The 23,378-nt window shown below is 36.1% G+C and overlaps 1 protein-coding gene across 1 annotated transcript; it reads right to left on the bottom strand.

Moving 5' to 3' along the window:
• Positions 1-1,337: 1,337 nt before the first annotated feature.
• Positions 1,338-16,041, bottom strand: LOC132105638 (synaptotagmin-10-like). Its single transcript, XM_059510915.1, has 7 exons — positions 15,730-16,041; positions 13,933-14,395; positions 10,134-10,695; positions 4,402-4,522; positions 3,423-3,594; positions 2,826-2,955; positions 1,338-2,314 (listed from the first exon to the last, which is right to left on the bottom strand). Exons 1-7 carry the CDS (start codon positions 15,929-15,931, stop codon positions 2,243-2,245), a joined length of 1,722 nt encoding a protein of 573 aa, XP_059366898.1. The 5' UTR covers positions 15,932-16,041; the 3' UTR covers positions 1,338-2,242.
• Between the last annotated feature and the right edge of the window lie 7,337 nt (positions 16,042-23,378).

Here is a 23,378-nt window from a genome sequence, read left to right as displayed (position 1 = left end):
TATAAAGTGTCTGTATGCATGGATTTGATCTTAGAGTATACATATGCTTAAATCCACGCCAAAGCTCATATTTGTAAAAACTTCCTTTGATGTGGAAAAGTGCTTAGTGTAACGTCAGGGTCTGAGCAGATGTACACTCTTGCCGGTTTTTGTAAATGTAAGATGTTCTTCTGGCTCACTGTTCTAAATGAAAGGATTAGGATGATGAATGGTGATCTTTTATATGTTAATGACATTGACTAGGAGTCGTTTACAAGGCAGAGAGCTGAAAGCAATCAGTTGCGTGCAAGTTTTCACGATTTCACATCTGAAAGAGAGGCGTACGTGCGTTTTCTGTGCGTACATTCATTCTATGAATCACATGCAGGGGCGCTGCACAAGATCCCGGGCACATAATAGTGGAAAATATATATTCCAGACTTTTCAAGGGCCCTCTCTTCCTTTGGGGCCCTGGTAATCAGTACTGGTTTTACCCCCAGTCCGACGCCCCTGATCACATGTATGCATATTTGAGAAATGATTGTAAGGTCACATTTAGGATGGTTTCTGCGCAACATTTTATAAATGAGGCCCTAGGTGTGAAATGACCATGATGTACCATATTATTTGCATACCGACTGATTAGATGCTGGATGATTTTATACAATGAATACTAATTATCTGACATAACAAAACTCAACTACATGGATACTAATCAACAGACAAAATTCACTCAAATGAAAATTAAATCAAGCCTTCTCTATTGTCCATCCATTTTAAATTACCACTGAGCAATTTTTCCATTGTACCTAACGTTTGTGTGGTTGGCAGTGCTTCACCTCTCTTTATGCAGAAGACAATGTTTCAATCACTTTAATTGCTTTAGATGTTATATATTCATCTGAAGATGGATCTGCATATGGTAGATTTTGCTAATATTCACTTGATGGAATAATTTATAACATAATTACACACAACTTTGTGTAACTTTGTGAGGGTGCCAGACACCATTAAAAGTCAATTTACTTCTCCAGTTATTCAAACACTGAGGAGTGGGATGATTGTTTTTAGATTTGAGAATTTAATGTTAGGCAAGTGTTTCAAACATTTAAAGATAATATGAGTTTAAATGAATGTATGTATTTTTTTCTTCAAAAACAACTATAATAAAACATGCTACATCATTTGGCTACTCTAGAAGTTCCATTTGACCATAATTTCAGCACATGCTAGCTAAAAACAAAAAAATGGCTAATTATAATTACATTTTGGTATGTTATGACAGCTCTTAAGTTAACCTTTAGTTACCTTCAGCTTGCTATATTTTTGTGCTTTTTTTTTACATCAATACTGAATCATTGAAATATGTTCAGTTTATTTAACAACTTTAAGTTCAAGTATGATGAGCACATCATTAAATGTTAAAATGATCAAATTACATTTTAATACCTTTAAATCAGTATGCTACAACAGTTTTATTAAAATAAAGAGTCTTTAGAAACATCCATTAATGAGCAAATGTATCTGTTAATAGATTCAGTTTGTACGTACAGTAAACATGCTTTGAATATGCTTTCTCCTTCATAATTGCCTCTCTGAGTCTTGGTGATAAATGAAATATCCATCCTGTCTCAAATTAGATAAAACACAAAGATGTATACTTTTGACATCCCATTGTCTTGATATAAATAATTGTTGTTTTATATCAATTGTAAAGTCTTCTTAATATAAAGAGAGACAGATTCTTTATAAATAATTGTAACAATGTTGACATCTCCATTGTTCTCCATTTGATCACATGATTGCATGAAGTTTTTGCATACCAAATCAGTCTTGATTTCATATTCAGACACCTCTTTTTTCACTCCCCTAACCCTGCATCATATTTGTCAAATGTTTTCACCAGACAGGGGAATATGTATCTGAAATGTTCAAGAATATGACAGGATAAGCACTATCATTTCATGTGTCTGTAAACTGACATGTCATCATTATACTGTCAAACAGCAAGAGGCTTCACATTGTTTCACTGTCAGCTTCAAAGTGACCTGAAAACTATTGTTTTAGGAGCTCATAAACTCAGCACCAGCAAAATGTCAAAGAAACTGTGAGATGTGGAAACTTGATTGTGTCTGTAGCAGGCATACCAGTCTTGTTTAATTCTTTTCCAAAGAAAATGCAACAAGCTAAAACTAGAGAAAAATATACCCTATTAATTATACAAACCAAATATGTTTTGCCATTAGATTTGTGTTCCAGGGTGTTATGGGGTCTGTGGAGGTTTTGGGGATGGACATGATCCTTGACTCTCAAAACTGGATGCTCTTCCAGGCCACTGCAGGGACGGATGATACCAAAACATCACAACAGAGTAGTATAGGAAATATCAGACTTAAATACACTTGGCAAATGGATCAGAATTAGCCAAAAGCACTATATCAAGGCTCAATCTACATAAAACTGTTGCATAAAGTTGTCATTGTTATTTTTCTTCACTAGTTCACATTTTTACCACCCCATCAACATTTGTACTGGTCCCACCGTACATTTTTAATGTAATTTTTAGCAACACATATGTGTAAAAACATAATAATGTGTAAAAAGATATTTAAAAGATTGCATTGGGTCCAGTGAAAATATATAAATCTGTAATTAATTTGACATTAAAAAAAATCATTTTGACAAAATTGGATAATGATAAATCTGCAGAACAACATTAATCAATAAATCCCGCAAATCCAAATGTTTACATTTTGCAAGGCATAAAAACTACATAATGCAACATCTTTCCTATTGGGCAAGTGCAAGCTGGGTCTGGCTTTCTGCTCCAGTTTCTAGTTTCTTACCTCACAAAGTGCATGCCAGTGCGTGATGGGCTTGCGTGGATAAGCCAGCATCTCATTCCAGTGGTCCCTTCCAAGACCCTCTGCATCCGGCCCTGTCCTGCATACTCCTATCACTTCATTGTGTCCAACTCTGAAAGAGAAACAAAACATAAGACTTTATTTTAGAAACCGCATGCAGCGGTCCGTGGTTTACTATCTTCTCAACACATTTTATGACAGGAAGGATGTGCATTTTTGATCCAGTTAAAAAGACTAAGGAAACCAGTTGAAATAAAAGCAATCATACTTGATCAACAGGACCTTTGCATAAATGGTCCCACATCCACCCACATATATATTTTACTTCTGATGGTTAAAAAATGTTTTGATAGCATAATCTGCCCTTAATTACACAGCGGAGCAGAGTTTTATAAGACCAGACTGAAAGATCTACATTACTGTTACAAATATTTCAGTAAGAGTTGCCAAGCATGAGTGGTTTGCTTCCATGCTATCTGAATTAATATTATAACCATCATCATAATTATCATCATGTCAGAATAAGTTATTTTCAGCATGCTTATTGTTTTAAAATGATCTGAAGGAGCAGAGACTGACCTGTCGTAATCCATCACCATTATGGACAGGCTGACCTGCTCCACATTCTCAGGAGGGATGTCAAAAATGATGGCCTCATTATAGACAGGGTTGAGTGTGTTCTTTTTGGTTGTTGTCTTCCGCTTCTTCAGTCTCCGACCATCACATATGAGGGAGACTTTAACGTATGGATCTGTGGAAAGAAGCAAGGTTAATGTGTTTAGAGCTTTTCGGATCTGAAATATGACTATAGAAGTTTTTCCACATAGCGTTATAATTATTATTTTTTCTGTTTAGCTGTCTTAACACGTTCTGCTTGCGATATGCCAAGAGCCCACAGGCATTTTAATATCTCACAAAACATGCTTAGCATTGATGTGTCTGGTTGATGACTTTTCCCGCTCTCATGAGAACTCATAAATAAGCAAATTTTTAACTTAATAACATGCATCAAATGAAAAATTGTATATCATTTTGGGTTTGCAGAGACTCAGGCATAAACAAAATGCAATTAATTTCTTCTGATTGACTGGGGAAGGAAGCGTCTGCCAATAGTTTAATTGGATTCATTTTACTGTATTTTTCTACAATATATTTTTGTATTTACAAGCCGTATATCATTTATTTGATACCAGTGACATTTTTTGTGCAAGTTTAAATACAAATACAAATGCTACTTAAGGTTTCAACAGTTTCTGTCTACATAAAATATAGGAAAATAATAAAAATAATAACACTGCCAAGACACATTTCAGTTCAAAGTACATGTAAAAGTGAATTTTCCATTCGATGACCCCAACTAAGACCCTAATGAATCATTTTAATTTGTGGAAAATGGGCATCTGATTTCCCCTTTAGCTCAAATCCTAATTAATCTAAACAAACAAAACTTTTGGATTACTGGAAACATCCAAGCAAATGTTTTGGGGTATGCTGGAGCTAAAGATGAGCATAAAGATGGTAAAATTGTGAGAGACAGGAAATGAGGGTTAACACTGACCAGAGTAGCCGGTAATGTCCATGGCTTTCAGATTGCGACACTTGATGACGGTGAGGGTCATGCGACCAGCCGTGGGAAGATAGCAAAGGGAATACATAATTTCACCCAGATCAACACTCTCCTGATAGAAAAAAAGAAAGAGAGAGAGAAAGAGAGAGAGAGAGAGAGAGAGAGAGAGAGAGAGAGAGAGAGAGATGGATATTGAGAAGAAAAATATTGAGATATTGTGTATCTGATAGAAAACTTTGGATAGTTGGATGCTGAGAGAAGTAATGTCTGCACATCAGTGTCCCAAAATAGCATTAAAAATGATTTATAAAATGGTCTGCAGGATCTTCAGCATATATTGTAAGATTATTTTTCGCTTGAGAGTATCTCTAGAGAGCATTTGATGCGACTGCAGACAAAATCCTTATTGACTGACTCTCCAAATAGACTTTTATTTGCCTCGCCAACAACAACATAGCTTTGTGAGATATTGGACTAATGTTTGCTCATCAGGTTTAAACACATCCCTTTTCTATATCTAATTCTAAATCTAGAGAGAGGATATGTCTATAAAAAAAACTTCAGGGGAAAAAACTCAGTGACAAAGAAATATGATTTCTAAGAAAGCAAGCTTTTTCAGAAAGACTTTAAGACTTTCATAACGGCTGTGTTTGTGTGTGTGTGTGTGTGTGTGTGTGTGTGTGTGAGGAAGTGTTACTGAGGGAAGTATAGTTTGGGTGGCTGGTTTTGGTGCGATTAAATAACTCAGTTTTGAATGAGACAAATCTAGCTTCCCTGACCTTTCTTAGCTTTGCAGAGGCGGTAAAGATTATTCTAAAAGGCCAGTATGTATTTTGGTATTTACAGCCTCTCACTCCTGGAATAAGACCACCATTATTCTCTCAGCTAAAGATAGTGATTAATCTGTCCAAGTAAAGATTAAAAACTGATTGCGTAATGGGGAGAAACATACATATTTAACCACTGTTGTACTGTGTTTAAATTTCAGGTGTATCACATGCCTGTTTTCTAGCCTTCCAAAGCAATGCATTTTCCCAATACCATTGATCATTGAGTTTTTGTCTGGTGGTTTTTTATTATTTAAATAATATTTCTTCATATTTATTTACTTTAATTCAGTTTTACTCTGCAATGGCAATCTACCGTTCAGAAGATTAGGGTATTTTGAATGTTTTTGAAAGATGTCTCTTATGCTCACTAAGTCTGAATTCATTTAATACCGTAAAAACAGTAATATTGTAAAATATTATTACAATTGATTTCTGTTTTAATATATATTTTAAATGTAATTTATCCCTGTGCTGACAGCTTAATTTTTAGTATCATTATTCCAGTCTTCAGTGTCACATGATCCTTCAGAAATTATTCTAAAATGCTGATGTGGTGCGGAAACACCACAAAAACAGTTGATGGCAAAACAGCAGCATTTGTTTAGAACAGAAACCTTTTGTAACAATGTACATGTATTTGCTGTCACTTTTGATCAGTTTAATGCATTCTTACTAAATAAAAGTCATGGTGACTCCAAACTTTTCAATGTTTAAGGAAATTTAGTCAATAAAAGTAATGGTTTAGTTACCAAGAAAGTGCAACATGAAACCAAATATTTAATTATTTTTTTGTTAATTAAGTATAATTTACAATTTTTTATCATTCAATGTTCAAGTGAATTCCAAACCATTTGAGAAAAAAAAATCTAGATTTTTTTGCCAACAGTATTGTACATTTTAATTGTCATTATCATGAGGCACATTTCATTATAATCATTATTATTAAAAAAAAATATCTAATAAAAAAGTTTGTTTAGAAACACTGTTGTCTGTAATTGACAAGATCAACACAGATTATATATCAGATGAGGATGTGGTACCTCCTCTGTTGTAATATGATGTCAAAACCCCTTTCTGTCACATCCTATCCCCTCCTCTGACTGCTCTTGTTATCCACACCACAACTGTTGAATACAGAGAGCCACGGGCTAGTTCTAGAGTCACGTCTCCTATCAGTGTTCGTGTCCAAAGAAATCCACAAATCTTTTTGGGGCAATAATACCCTTCCTGTTTTGGCTGGCCAATTTCCTCTCCTCCAGATCTGAAATGGCCTTTGTGCCACATTAGCAATGTGCTCCAAAAAAACAGAGAACAAAATTAGACCTTCTCATGTCAGCTTAAGATAAAACATAGGGTTTCAATGTGCAGTCGGAAGTGTAACAGAGCAAGGCTGCAATCTATGGTTATTTTAGGAATTGAGAGTTACTAGCTTCTTTCTGCAGTCAGGGGCCTAAGAGCAGCGGGTCTGATTCTGAGAGTCAGTTTTTGTCCCTAAAGGGCAGTTTTCATGCTCTCATAACGGAGCACAATAAGTCGAAACCTCTCCACCGCCTTTCCAAGCCCAAACATCAATACTTCTGTATTGTAGCTATGAGGCAAAGCAACAGTCAGTGAAGAGAATGAGAAGGAAATAACATGAGAGCAATCCAAATGTTAGCAAAACACAACAGAAGTGATTTGACAGGCACAGAAATGTGCATCCCTGTCGAGCAAACAACAGGGAAATGAATAAATATGCTGACAACAACACAATCAGGAAATTAATGAGCCCTAAAGAGACTGATGCGTCTAACAAGTAGGAGGAGGAGATTGCGTTTCCCAAACAGGAATGAGTCACCACAGATTTCTCTCTATGGTGAACAAAATGAAACGCTGTCACCATTCACTTTGTCTTTGAAGCAGAAGGCAGTGGGACAAGTGGCATAGCAAGTAAGCCCCGGGGCCATATGCAAATCCCCACCCCACTACCAAAACTTTATGTGCTTCAACACGGTTAACTTAACTTGGGCCCTATTGTTGATTTTCCCTATTGTTAACATTTCAATAACGTTACTTGAAACGTGACTATTCACAAGCTGTTTTACGGTATAGGCTGAATGCTTGGAAATTCTTTTTAAAGTTTTCAAGTCCATTCATTATTTGTGGCATGCAAGCCACCCAATAATCTCAGCTTTGTGCTTTTGTCAATTTTATGATAAAATGCAAACAATAAATGTGTTTTCTCTTTAATTTTTCATGAGATAATTCTCCTCGGTTCAAGGGGCATATGAATCAATTATATTTTCCTCTTCATAAACATGAATATTCGAATGCGCGCATGAAAGAATCAGAACAATTTAATACAAACGAATGTCTAAAGTTTTTAAAAACGCCAATAAGTCTACATTTTATTCCTGTTTTTTATGTTAAATGTGAAGAATGACGGATGACTTTGCAGTTCCAAATGGGGTATTATCTTACCTTTATGAGCAAAAATTACGTCATATTTAAAGCTGCCACTGTTATTAAAAAAATGCTAGTTATCGCACACGTGCCTCCTATCTCCTGCAAAGTGCAATTCAGCTTCCACTCTCAGCACAAACGAATGGATATGCACATTTATCTAGGTAACCAATTTTAATTAATACTGTGAAATGCACAAAGTGATTTATGTCTATAGATTTTATTTTAGGCAAGACGACGTATAGATTTGAAAAGGCTAAATTGATCAAACATACACTCAGCTCACTGTCTGCTGCCAGCCACTTGGTTGTTCCTTTAGAAAACAAAAACCTTAATTTAACAAACATAAAATGTTCCAAACATATTTCTAAATGAACTTAATAAAAAAATGCAAAGAAATATTACCACTTTGCCATTAAAAACCAAAACTGAACTATTTTAATGGCTGCAACAGCAGCTGTGTAATGGGGGAGAGAGAGAGAAAAAAGACATGGGCTCCAGTCTCGGGCGAATAATTCTGATAAACTGTTGGACAAGAGAAATTCAGGGAAATTGCAGGGAAATTCATTTCCTCGTTTCAATTAAAAGTTCCCCTCAGCTCGGCGGGCCCCCAATAAGCTCGGGCCCATATGCACCTGCATACCCTGCATTGTTAAATGCTTCTGAGTCACTCACTGTTAGTGAGGTGAGTGTGACGAATGATGCCTTTCACCTTCACAGATCATCTAGCAGTTTAACAAGTCAGTATCTATGTAATAATATATAAAGTCAAACCTGTGTGCATATTACCACTTAAACTAGGGTTTAATGTTTCAGGTGATGGGAGAAATCATAGATTCTGAACTAAGTACCAAAACCTTTTTAATAAACTTTTTTTTTCTTTCAGATTGCTAGAATGCTCATCATAAGGCTAAATACTTTGATATTATTCAAGTGCTAACTATTAGTGATAGTTCATCAAAAATTATATTATTTATTCATGTCACTCCAAACCTAAATGACTTTAATTGTGAAATAAAAAAGAGGATATTTTAAAAAATGTCTTGTGTTGCAGTCCATACAGTGAAAGTCAATGGGGTTCAGTGGGGTTGTTTTGGATCCCATTGAATCGTATAGTAATTGTTCTGTAAACAAAAACAGTTGTAACAATCTTTATAATACAATCCATACTCTGCAGAAGAAAGAAAGTCATACAGATTTTAAAGAGAAAAATGTATCTGAGACATAATGAGTGGGCTTCATTATCATGAGGGCCAATCTGATTAAGGAACCTAAAAAAAAAAAAAGAAATATATATATATATATATATATAAAATATTCCGAAAGTTTTGCACGTTAAAAAATAAATACGAAATAACGTTATGATAATCACGTTTACACAATGCCTCCAAATTTTTTGTCAGTCATAAATTTTTTTTTTTTTTCGCATCCGTAGCAAGCATTTTCAGAGGTGTTTTGATAGTTCAGAGCCACCGTAAAAGCAAACGCCAAAATCCAGAAAGGCGGTTGTCAAGTTCGTCTACTTCGTCTCGCAGCACAAAGCACCGTAACGATCCTTACACACTGAGTTCACAGAAAATGGTGGGCTTCTTTTTAATATTTTACTTTAATATGTATCACTAGCAAAGCATCAAACTGAGCCACTGACATCCTGAAGTAAACTTTGAATCACCCGGGATGATCCCACTGCTCCTGAATGGGAACTCTACTTCTGCTTGAAGACTCCATGTAGTGCAGTTTTGCAAAAAAAAAAAATTCCGCAACAGATTATTTCATTCACATTTGACTCAGTGTGCTAGGTTTCTGTGCATGACCAATTTTTAGGAATACGCATACGAAAATTTCAGACTCAGTGTGCAGAGACCTTACCATTTCTTGTTATACACTGCAGTCAGTGGGACGGTATAGGACAAACTCAATTCCACACCTGTTGGATTAGTCATGGCTGTCGTTTGAAGGCTCTGACTTGATAATCATGCTTCCTGTGGATCTGGAAACTGGCAATTGGATCTATTTTTGGAAGGGGTACGTGGGTGCCCTGAAAGGGTGAGTCAGGTTGGAGATGAGCCCTTGCTGACACCTGACTTTACATAACAGATCAATCTATCCGTTAATAAGACCTTCACATTTGTGCAGTCAGATTTCCTTTGATTGAAACAGAGGTATGTAACGAGTTAGTGAATACAGTTGTCCTTGTATTTCTGTTCATTCATTCGTTCATTCATCTTTTAAACAAATCTTTGCCTAGCCACCATTCAACAAACATTTTTTTTGACAAACATTCTTTAATTAAAATTCTACTTCCCATAAATACACATTTAAATTCTGCATCAAGATTGCTACCTTTAAAATGAATCCAAAAATTCAAACCTGCCAGAAATCTGGTCTCAATGAGGGATCTGAGGAAAGTACTGGTTATGACCTTTGCTTTTCTGTACGCACTGTACTTACTGTAGTGGCTGCAAGGATGTCCTTCCAAACCACAGCTTCGCGTGATAGGTCAGACAGCTCAAACAGGTTATCAACCACCACCTCTCCAATCATGTCATGACTTGTAAAGCGGTCAAAGTCGTAAACGCTGAAGTGCAGCTTGCGATTGCACAGCTCACTGTACTCCACAGGGAAGCGGAATGTCTCGTCGAACATGGGGTTGAGCGTCTTGCGGTGGACCCTTGTCTGAAACTTCTTCTTGCGCTCTGGAAGCAGGTAGATCTTCACGTAGGGGTCGGAGGTGCCTGTGAAGTCTTTAGCAGGCAGTTCCAGAGCCTTTAGAATGCGAACCACTAGAGCTTGTTCCTCGTAGTCGTAGCTGAGGGCAAAGCTCAGCTTCCCGCACGTCTCTACTGGCTCCTTTGCACCCTCTTCAGAGTCCACAGACTTCTGCTTGTACAGCTCAGGTTTGATACGACCGATACTGACTGCAGAAGACTGGCGCACAGGTAGAGTGTCCATGGTGAAGTCCACACTGGTCACATTCTTCTGCCGTGGCAGGTGTCGGCGGAAAGAATTGTGCCTACGAAAAGAGAAGAACTTTATTGCTACTTATGAAAAACAAATGTAAATATTTCGTAGTTACGAAATGTTTTTGTATATTGGAACTTCTGCATTAAAACAGCTGTTGAAAACAATGCCATAATGTAAACTCCATAGTCCATACTCCAACTATTTTTGAAGTTAAAAGCTGAATGTTTGTAAGAAACAAATGTATTATTAATGAATTTTCAATTTAAACCACTGTTTCTGGTCAAAATATCCACTGGATGCTTCCTCCAGTGAAACAGTCCATCCCCTGTTGTCCTCTGACATACTGTTTTGAACTGGTTTTGCTTGTAAAAGTGCTTGATCTGTGCATATTTCTCTCTTGATTCAGACAAGATGACTTTTCCACAAGAAAAATAAATATTATGAGATAAGAAAGGAAAATATGTCTTAATGAATTTGTTCAATTGCAAACAAGCGTTTTTTACTGATCAGGATGTTAATTGATGGACCGGAATCGTATGGATTACTTGTGGATTATTGTGATGTTTTTATCAGCTGTTCGGACTCTCATTCTGATGGCACCCATTCACTGTAGATGATCCATCGGTGAGACAGTGATGTAATGCTACATTTCTGTTATCTGTTCTAATGGGGGGGGGGACTCATCTACAACTTGGAAGGTCTGAGTCTAAGTTACTTTCCAGCAAAATAAAATTGAGTAATTATCCTTTAATACCAAGGTTCCTTTTAGTTAATTATTCCCTAGCACTGGAAAACAACCACTTTAGTACCGCGATTTAATTTTTAGCACCCTTTATATTCTAGACTTCACTAGAAATTATTACGATAGTTCGGCCGGGATCTTTTTACTATAGAAAACCTCATTTTGGCTCCAATGAGGAAATCATATTTCTCTGCTTATCCACTGTGTTTCCTAGCAACTATAGCACCTTTAAGACGATGACAACAAACAAATAACAATGACAGCATGATACAAAAAAGTGATGGATTATATCATTTAACAAATTTGTGATATATTAATCATAATATTTACCAGATTTTGTGTTTCCACACAATTGTTTTTGCCATTTTTCTCGCCTGATCTCATAATGACTGTCAATCTCTCTTTCTCTCTCTATTTTGTCCATCTCTTGCCTGTCACCTGCACGTTTGCTGCACATCATGTCTTGCAGTTTGCACAATGCAATGATAAATTGTAGATAGAGTAATTAACTTCTGTCTTCTTATGTTTTGAAGAGCACTCTTTCAAAGTGCCATCCAGTGTTTGATGGCAATGTTTCTGAAACATCTTGCCAACCATAATGAATGAACCTGTGAGCCAGTGCCAGATTTCAATTTGTGTTTGTACTCTCCCATATAAGCGATTGTAGAGGAGGTGGAAACATTAAAGTCCTGTTTTTCACAGACACGTCTGTTACCTGTTGCACTATACACTGATGACTGATTGCTACACGTGAAATAAAATTATCCTGTCTACCCATTATATTTTGGATTTTAGTTTATGCAAGCTATCTAATAAGAGTGTTTTATCATATTACATCAAAAGGTTGTTCATTTTTTGCAGGAATGTGTAATATGCTCATGCAATTAAATTAATTATGCATAAAGTAATTTTGTTACAAATTTTAAAGGGGTCATGAACTGAGAAAACAAAATCCCCTTTATCATTTGATATATAAGAGGTCAACGTATGATAAAAACTTCCTGTTAATTTCAGAATTCAAAACTCCGTCATTACTCTAAAAACAGCTTATATTGAAGGCAGTGGATTAACTTTATTTTTAATGAAGTTCCAGACCATGGTAAAATAGTCCACGGTGCCTATGCATTCTGATGAGAGGGGTTAGTAACAGGACAGAAAATAGCTTATTTCTAATAAACTATTATGCTTTTTTATGTAAAAATTTTGACAACATTATAAGTAGACCTCAGAGCACAGTACAAAAAAAAAAAAACCCACGGAGGCAGTTCATGAGCCCTTTACCTATAGCACTATAGAAATTGAATTAAATATTAAAGGCATTTAATGGATATTTTTGCTTGGTATGTGGAAAAAAATATATAATTTATTACTGCGCTTAATGGGTTGTGACTGTGAATCATATATTAGATATCTTCATTTGAGGCACTGTAAAACAATAAGAAGTTATATAATAAAAGCAGTTACATATATCTTCAGTTTCCTCCCCAAAAACGAAATGATTTAAAACAATAGTGCATTCACTCATAAGAAATAGATTAACTAGCTTCTCCAAAGCAGTTCTGCTCAATTTGGTAATTTCAATTTATGGTATAGCATGAAATGATCATTTCAAAGAACCTAGCTTCACATTTAGCCTATTTTAAAGTCTTTTGAACATGGTTTGCATTATCTCAAAGCATACAGTATCTGGTTATTTATTTATTGTTTCTTTGATTTTTTTATCACCTCTTACTCCAGAGAAGGTAATATTTAAGAAATGACAGAAGAATAGGAAAACAAGAAAAAAAAGTGTCAACCCAAGTCCAGTCAAACAGTCTTTCACGATGCCCTTTGAGTAACTTCTCCTGGCCTTTTCCTGCACTGCGTCAATGTGCAATTTATAAGGACACCTTATTGTTACACCATTTTGTAGTTTTTAATAACATTCTGTGGCTTGTCAGTAACGGATTCCATAAGGAACCGAGCACAGCTGTTCCTCACTTCCCCGGTCGGACAAACAGTCGCAGCATGTCAGCTCTATTGTGTGGCAACACTAATTACATCCCTGCTTCCTTTAAACACGGTGCCGCATGAAACAAAGAGAAGAAGAGCTGATTGTTTAACTGCTGGGGACGTTTAATGCTGTTGCCATGGCAATGTGACTCTAGGGCTCTGATTGGTGAACTGTAATGATTAATGGGCGTATGTAGCAACCATGAGACATGCCATCACCTATCAACAGGGTAAATATGTCAAAATAAAAGTTGTGATAAAACATGTTATACATGAATTCCTTTGTACATAGTAAACTAGTATATATGTAGTATGACAATATACTTTTTTACTAATATTATACATTTTTTCTAACAATTATACTAATTATTTGATCATTATTTATTTATTTATGCATTTAGCAGAAGCTTTTATCCAAAGCGACTTACAGTGCATATAGATAGATAGATAGATAGATAGATAGATAGATAGATAGATAGATAGATAGATAGATAGATAGATCTCCGTGTACTGTAATTTATCAATTGTTTGGCATTCAGATGTGTGTATCACCTGGAGGACGAGGTGGGTTCAGTTGTCTGCCTCTGGATTTTGGCCTGCTTGCTCAGACGGTCACGCAGAGCCTGCTGCACCTCAGCAGGGATGTCTGGCAACGTCTGGCTGATCTTCATGGCCGCCTCCAAAATCTTAACCGAGCTCCGTCCGTTGACCTTTACTTCTGGTGCCTTCCTCTTCTTATCCTCCTCATCCTCGTGCTGGATGTGCGATGGCTGCCTTCCCACATTTCCAATTGCATTGGTCTCTGGATGAGTTGAAACAGAACGAGACACCGGAGTCGGGGCCGGGGCTGGGGGGGCCTCGGGATGCACCCCCAGCGAATAGCTGTCAGCATTGGATGAGAGCGCCTTGCTTCTCCAAATGGGCCAGCACAGCTTCCAAAAGACAAAGAGAGAGACTACCAAAAGGGCGAGCCCACAGAAACCTACGACCAGAGCTAGGAGACTTACAGAGATGTCTACAGGCAACAAGAAGAAGAGAGAGTGCAGAAAAAGAGGCCAGATTGGAAGGAGAGTGTGTTGAGAAGATCGTAAAGAACAGAAGGTGAGGGAGAAAGGAGAAGAGGATAGGAGAAAGAGATAAATGAACACCAGATGGAGACAGACAGAGAACCAGCAATAATAAATGATGCATGACAGACAAACAGGAGAAAGAGGGAGAGAGAAAAAGAAAAGAATGAGAGGGCAAGGTATAAGAAAAAAGAAGACTGAAATGTGCTTGTTTAGTAAAGCAGAGATCAGAAGAGTCATTTTGCTCCCCGGTTTGGGGGTCCATGCAACCAAAGATTAAAAACAGTCCTTTCATAGGCATTAATGAGCTATTTTTTTAAATGTTAAATATCTCGTAATGTCAATTTAAGATGCAAAAAGTGGCACTGTGGAACTTTCATACATGTCCAACAGGTGCAAGAGTTTCAGCTGCTTAATGGACTGCACAATGCAGCACATAATTATAGTTGATTGCTGTTTAATGGATTGAGTTTTACCACCATACTAATGGTGCTACTAACCAATTAGAAATGAGATACAGGGATGGACTCACTCTCATACATGGACACTAAAAATATAGGAAAATGATCATTTGCATAAGCATGCCATCGTGTAATTTGATTTCTGTCTTGATATCACGCACATTGGTCCTCACTGTTTGGAGTATACAGCACATTTTTTACTGTTTGACGTTTTGTGAGCTGTAAACCCATGCAACTTGTAGTTTTGTATTTCATTTTGATTTGCTCTGGACTACAGGGCTAAAAAAAACATATTGACAAAAACAAAAACATATTTTTTACAGACATTAAAACATGCAGGTTTATGTGCATTGTCGACGTGTGGTAGTACACGCGAGGTTTTCACGCAATACAAAACGTTTGACGATTATAATTGTACACAATCATAAAAAAAATGTGGCGGAACCCTTTGAAAACGTATACTAATATGTACCCTTCAGGTACTAATATGTAGCTACCACTTAGAGGAAAAGGGTATAAAAAGATGTAGCTACCTTGTAGCTTTTGTACCTACCGCCCCACTGAAATAAAACTGAGACAACGAACTCAGCTGCCATTTTCACACTTGTTGCGCACTGACAATCAACAAGTGGAACCGTTTTTATTTCAGATAATGCTATGAATATAAAGTAAGTTTCTATGCCCGTGAACGAACTTTCCAAACTTTCAGTATACTAACTCCGCGCACTCGTGCTTAGAAAAAGTCTCCTTAACTCGCTAACCAGAGTTCATGGGAATATGTTTGTGAGAGGATAATAGAACATTGTTTAAGTTCAATTTACCTGAACTTCCTTTACCTGGTATGTTGCTCTCCAGTGGAAATATATCCGCGCATTTCTCCCTGTCGACGTGCCCGGCAAGACACAGCTCCGTCACTATTTGGAGAGCCCTTTGGCACAGGCTGATGCCGTCCTCTGTGCGGACATTCATCTCGTTTTTGTTAATCCATCGTATGTTGGACGGTGCGTGAGGATGAGGGTTCATTGGGGCACCATGTGAGCTGGTGAGTGCAGCTGATGCGTAAGGCAATGGAACGAGAATGGTGCGTCCAAGTCCATGTCCTCCGCGCAAAGGCGCACCAGATTGTTTGGCAAGGTAGAACACTGTAGGGGCATTTCTACACTGCCCAATAGGAGACACGCGTTGTCTAGAGAGGGAGGATCATAAACAGGGCACAAATATACATTATGTTCTCATTATTTAAATTCTTCCAATAGAACATGCATTTTCTTCTTAGCAAAAAGACAGAGACTGAGCTGACATTGTATATAATATATTGCTTATAGTAATTACCAAGTGTTGTCCGTGGCTTTCAAACTTAAGATGAAGATGTAAAGCAGTGTATAAACGAATAAATGTGAAGTATGACAACTTTAAATTACTTTCTTGAAATAAATAATACTGTATTGTGCATTATTCATAAAATAAACATTGCATGTATACATTAGATATGCATATCTTTGTTCATGTAATATATAATGTATACAAAAATATATGTATATATGATATATAAGAATATGGAATTATTTTTATTTGCGTTTTTAATAAGATTAACGATTGCTATTACTTATTTCAGTTTCATTGTTTTAAGTGATTCTTAACTGTACCTATATTTACATCATGCTCTTCTTTAAAGTTATTAAAGTATTGTGTAATAGTTTGTTGAAAGTATTTATTATTATTATTTATTTTATTTTACAAAGCATTCCGTTATCGATAAAAAAGGAGTTTCCAAATGTAAAAGTGTTGTCAGATGTAGAAAACAAGTCAAATATGAGTAGACATTTTGTTTAATTGAACAAAAGAGGTCTGGAAATGCATGTCTGATGATAAGAGAACGCTATGTGCTTGGCTCGGGTTTTCTAATAGAGTCTGACAATCTCCTTGACAACCAAATGCAAACTGGGGAGCAGTTGAGGCATCATCCTCATGCAGACCCATGTGTATGTGGCTTTGCCCTGTGAGGCCATCGGCTTCAGAAAATGCGCTTGTCTCATACTAAACAGATGCGCATATTTTGCCTGGGTGATTTATACAGGCAGAATGGATACAGAACAAGTTTCAGGGTTCACTCAAACCCTGACTGACCCAGCATGGGGCAGATTTATTATAAAAATATATTCTGAATTAATGAAAATAATTAAAGATGTCTGTGCAGTCTATTGTTATTATTATTATTATTTTAACATTGAAGTGGTCATATATGATTTTTTTTTTAAGATCATTATTTCGTGTATTTGGTGTAATGGAAAATGATGACATGCTTTAATGTTCAAAAAACAAATTCTTTTTTCAAATACTGTACATTATTGTAGGTCCTTTATGCCCAGCTTCTCTCAAACGTGTCGTTTTCTATAAAATCCCTCCTTCCGACAAGCGCAGTCTGCTCTGATTGGCCAACTGACCCAGTGCATTGTGATTGGCAGAACACCGAAAACACTCATCTGAAATATAACGCCTGTTTCCATAATCGCGAGCTTCTTCTTTCAAAATAAATATAAAGAACTTTAATGATGTCCTTAGTTTTACCATCAGTTCAAGCCTGAAAGGGGAACAGAGTGGTGTAACAGACACCGTGATGAAGCTCGTATGTGTTTGCAGTACACAAGGCGCAGATGGTTAAGACAGCTGACTCCACTCCGCATTTGAACGGACAATAGCAAATACTTAAACAAATGACAAAACATTCTTGCAGTAGCATATTCAGAAGAGCCAGATTGTCATAGAAAAGTCAGTAATACCTCCTCTCTTAGGTTCACGAAACAGTCGTCCATAAATGCTTTGCTGTTCTCGTTTAAGTGATCTTAAAGATTTCTAAATGCATCGACTGTTGGAAAGACAAATAAAGTGCTTTTGCTTTCGCCTAGATACACACAGCATCTCCTTGACATGGCTGCTTCAACACTTACCTGGTTACTGAAACCACACTTTCTTTCTTTGCAAATATTTGGGCAGCATTACGCAAATATTTCCACAATTTTGATGTAGATATGTGGGGGCGTGTTTAAACAAGGCGTTTTATGGGAGTCTTAACTTTGATAAAGAATATCTCTTTGGATATGAGACTGTAGTCCTTGCAACTTTACAGATCTACATTATGCACCAAGAGCTTGTAATGCTCTAAAGAGGAAGGAAAAAATTGAAATCACATCATATGATGCATCAGATCTTGCTTCTGTTTTATTTGGATGTGACCATATTTTTAAGATAACAGTGTAATGCTAGAAAAAGGTGACCAGGTTTCTTAGAGGTGTGTGCGTGCCATGCGCTGGGAATGCCTCTTTCCAGTAATGTCAACCATGAAAAAGCTTGTCATCAAACAGTATTTACTTCCAAGGCTTAAGTAGCATGCTATTAATTTGTGAAGCCTCCTCATTGTGCTAGCAATAGGGGCTGTCCATGGTGCTGAAAGTAATTATAATATGCTGTACTTACAGCTAGAGCCACTCTTGTGCTGGATACATTTCAGATTAATGTTATTGTACAAAATTAATGTAATAAATGTAGCATTACAAATATGTTTCTCATATCAACATAGATAAATGAAGGTATCTCACCACATTTTAGGAATAGTTCACCCTAAAACTAAAATTTGCTGAAAATGTACTCACCCTCAGGCCATTCAAAACGTAGATGAGTTTGTTTCTTTTTCAGAACAGGTTTTGAGAAATTTAGCATTACATCACTTGCTCACCAGTGGATCCTCTGCAGTGAATGGTTCTAAACAATGACAGTGGATTGTGATGTATGAGGACAACAAAATGAAGGAAGTGTTACTTTGGATTGTGGACTTATATTTTTACCAGAAGTGACAGTTTAAAGTAAAAGAGAGAAGAGAAAGAAAAACAAATCTTTCATCTAACAAAAACAAAATCTATATTTTAATTGTCTTAGGGTGAGAATGTTTTCAGCAAATGTTAATTTTTGAGTACATTTTTCTTTTATAGTATGTACATTGTTCTCAGTAATAAAAAAATTAATTGAATGCTGATGAATATAGAGATTATTGCAGCTTCTGATTTTATTTTACGCTAACACCATTTGGCACATGTAAGAGCAGAATGGCTGGTTCAATAGGTCAGTCAAAACACTGTATTTATACAGCATTAAACAGTGTGTGCTGCTTCCATAGCTTAATATAAAATAATGAGTATATTATGATAAGTGATGTCTATTAGCATTTCAGTGGCATGGTTCCTATGGCACGCCATTAAGTACAGATGCTCTCATGGCTCACATGTCCAAAAACCTCCATTAGCAGTAGGAAGATGCAGAAACCCAAATTACTCTTTCAAATAGCTCCTTGTTTACAGAAAAAAAATATCACACTCTCACAATGGCATAAATATCACTTAGATTTATTTTCATGACATTAAAAGCTATTTGGGAGATAAAACAATTGGCAAGGACTGTTTCTTAAATGTTGGCAGATTTCAAGCATTTACACAAAAGTATTATTGGGTTTATGATGTACAGTAGTGTTTTTAATTTATGATTTATCTTACCAATTCTGCTTTTGTCACTTTTTTAACTACATTTTTTTTTCTCCTTTGTGCAATAATACATGTCCTCCCATGTCGTTGTGTTGTAGCTTGTGAGCAGCAATATAATATTTAGTTTTTGAACAAAGTATACAGTTAATACATGTTTAAATTTGTCATGCAGAATCAGAAACATTTGATTTAAAAATGTGCTCACCCTCAGGTTGTAGATGAATTCGTTTTTTCATCAGAACAGAAATTTACCATATATCAGTTCACTGCAGAGGATCCATTGGTGATCAAGTGATTTAATGCTAAATTCCAAGTTTGTTTGTTTTTCCAATGAAGAAACAAACTCATCTAGATTTTGGATGAGCTGATGGTGAGTAAACACCCAACAAATTTTTATTTTGGATAAAATATTCATTTTAGTCATTTTGCGGTTCAAAAAAGCGTGACTTTTTAAGCTGACCTTTAACCAAGTTAAATTAGACTCCTTGTTTCTCCCGCCACTGATGGACCACTAATTAGAAGCTGTTGTTTTCCTTTAATCACATGCTTAACAGACAGTATCCTAGGGCCACATGTATAATTTGCTACATCACTTCTCATTCCTTTAAAGGTTAAATTAATTCTTCATCTGTGTAATGGTTCATTGCCCAAGAATCCTGATTGTAAAAGAGAACCCCATTAAATCGAAGCCACTGCTCACAATGATCTTTTTTCTGTGTTTCTCTAGCTAGCAGGTACTAATTCAGTGACAAGAAAGGCAATAATACATTGAATGCACATGCCAGAAAAACTATAAATACATCAGCAAAAGCATATTAGTTGTCCTTTCAGAATAACTGCTGCTTTTCTATCAATAGAGAACCTCGATATAAGCACACATTCAACACGCTTTAAAAATTTCTGGTCGTTTTTCACACACAACCACATATTCATACGCATACACATAGACTCGTCTAAAGATGAGTGGAGGTTAGTGAGAGCCTCATACTGGGCTGTTCTGAGTGATTACCTCCGCATGGCTAACCCTCCAGACACCCCCTGGAAAGTCATTATTCATAAAAGAGTCGCTTCTCACATAACAGTTCTTGTGTAGCATGTCTAATCAGTCACATTCTGATTTAAAATGCCCAATAGCGATTGTTTGGTAGTATGCTTCTTCCAAGCGATTTCTTTCCCTGAAACAGCGAGGTCTGACATTTTTTACTTTATGTGAATGTGTGTATTCAGGATAATTTTTCAAAAACAATTTTATTACAAAACGTCCTATAATGTAATAGTCAAAGTCAAGGGTACTCTCATTTATAATACAACTCAGCATATCAAAATAAATGAATAAAATCTGAGTGAAAAATGCATATTTTCCTGATTCATTTAAAAGCACTTCCTATACCAGCAGTTATTATTGTACTTGCGACCAATTTGATAGCACAGCCATTACAGAAGCAAAAAGCCATATTTTATTCTAATAATTGACATAATTACCTGAATGTACTAATTGTTTTTCCATTTAAAAAAAAATCAATTTTTATGTCTCTGCTTCCCCCATTGTCCAAAAGGAAGTAATCAAAAGCAGAGAGCTTGATGTAGAAAAACCAGTTCTTGCATCTTTTTGTTTGAGCTATCATTACAAGGATCACCATGGAAACAAATGACATTAAAATGTCAAAACAGAGCCAATTGAAAAATGTCCAGGCTGTTACAATCATGTTTGGTTGTTTACTAGCGGATATATGACCATGTATAGCTCGATTGTTCTAACAATCTGTGATTAGAATGACAATAAGATGCTTTTTTATTGTAATTATGTTGACAACATCTGTTTTTAGCACCAATGGAGATTTGTGCATACAAGCAGATCTGTTACAGCGGTGTTACAATGATTATTAAGCATAAGGTCTGTTATAAGTGTGTTTTGGTATGCCAATACACAAATCTGAAGATATCCTTATCATTATTTTCATGCACTGACCGTAAAAGACATCATATAGTGTAAATCAGTATGCAATCCTCTCACAAATCTCCCAAGGGTGTAACATGTGCATGTGTGTGAATATCCCCATGCAAGAATGCTCTGGACCACAGCTTTACTCTTAAACAGACCTTCACCATTCATCAGCCTTGCTCTTTGATTGCTCCGTTGCCAAGGCAACCCCATCACCAGTCAATACTGGTTGGGGACTGCCAGTGAAGGTCTCCCCTACCACCTAGATGGGCTATAATTAAACTCCAATTAGACAGAGCGTCCAACGCTATTCTCGCCCATCGGCTTTTTGTACAAAGCGGTGGGCAGAGACGATCTCGGGAGTGTCTCAGTATGAGCCCTCCAGCTGCACGTGTACTTAATGGATGTGTTCAAACCCTGTTACACATCACATTAAACTAGTGACAGTCGCTCTGCACTGCTTCTGATCGGTTAATGGAAATATTTACAGAAGAAACTGGGAAATTGCGGGAAACTGGCAATTTGCTGTTTTAAAACAGCTGTAAATGTGGCCGGCAGGTTGCAGGTTGAGACCTCCATGGAGTGGCTTAGCTTGAAGCTTAAAGGCAACATGATGGAAAAAAGATGTCTGTGAGCAGTAACTTTCCAGTGACTCACTCATTCTCCTAAGTCAGTGAGAATTTAAACCCTCATCCTTACAGCTTCGGATCTTTGACTTGAAGGCAAACATTGCCATATTTATTATGCTGAAGAAACAGCTTGTAAAAGTGATTGTTTATCTGCATTCTCACATGAATCACTGTAAAGTGTCCTCAGATGACTCCGTGGAAACAGTAATAAGAATAATACATCAGAGCTTTCTTATATACTGTATATATACACCAGAAGATTTTTAAATTAGTCTCTTATGCTCAAAAATACAGTAAATACAGTAATGTTGTAAAATTAAAATGCTATGACAATTTATAATAATTGTTCTCTATATGTTTATAATCAAAATTATCATTTATTTTTTTTAAGATTCCTTGATAAATACAAATTTTAAAGAACAGAATTTATTCAAAATAAAACAATAAATTAAATTTTAAAGTATATTAAAATAGAAAACTGTTTTTTTAAAACGTTATAGTATTTCACAAGATTACTACACTTTTTTATCAAATAAATGCAGTCTTAAAGTGCAGAAGGGACTTCTTAAAAACATCTTACTGATCACACATGTACAGTATGTATATAGTATCTATCTATCTATCTATCTGATGGATGGATGGATGGATGGATGGATGGATGGATGGATGGATGGATGGATGGATGGATAGTCTCCAAAGTTGCTGTGAATTGTAGTTATCATCCTCTCAGCATCTGATTTTTAAGAAAGGTAATCAAGAGTAATTATTGTCCTTGATTGTATAGTGATCCTGGTCACTATGAATAGCAGCATTTCCTTGTAGATTTTGTATAATATTATCAGCATAATTGTGATAAAATGTTAAAAAGTTTTTTTTTGTTTTTTTTTACATTGTGGGTCAGTTACTTACTGAATAATATGCCTTACAAAACCAATATTAGGAAAACAGCGTGCTTGCAAGGGTGATGTTACTTTGAACAGTTCCATAAACAAGAACGTAATAGTATAATTGACAGTTGATGTTTTGGTTTGAATCATGAATCAGCATTTTTGAATGAATCTGTTGAAGGAATGGCTCACTCTTACAGACAGCCACCTACTGGCTTAATGACAAAACTTGCGGTTCAGAAAAACGGTTAAAAAATTTCACGCTGGTGTAGTTTATCACATGAACTATTCCTCTCTCATTTGACAACAAGAAAATGTCCAAATACTTTTTGTCTTAATTTTGTGCTACAGGTCTATCGATTTAGCAGTTGAAACATTTTATTTGCTTTAAATGTTTGCTTGCATTGTCTTAATTCTTTAAAATAAATGGCACTTGGTTTGATTGTATTATATAAAGCAATTACATCAATACATTTTTAA

This window comes from Carassius carassius, chromosome 26 (genome assembly GCF_963082965.1).
Source record: "Carassius carassius chromosome 26, fCarCar2.1, whole genome shotgun sequence".
In the NCBI taxonomy this organism is placed as follows: domain Eukaryota; kingdom Metazoa; phylum Chordata; class Actinopteri; order Cypriniformes; family Cyprinidae; genus Carassius; species Carassius carassius.
This window is presented reverse-complemented; position numbering and strand designations above follow the sequence as displayed.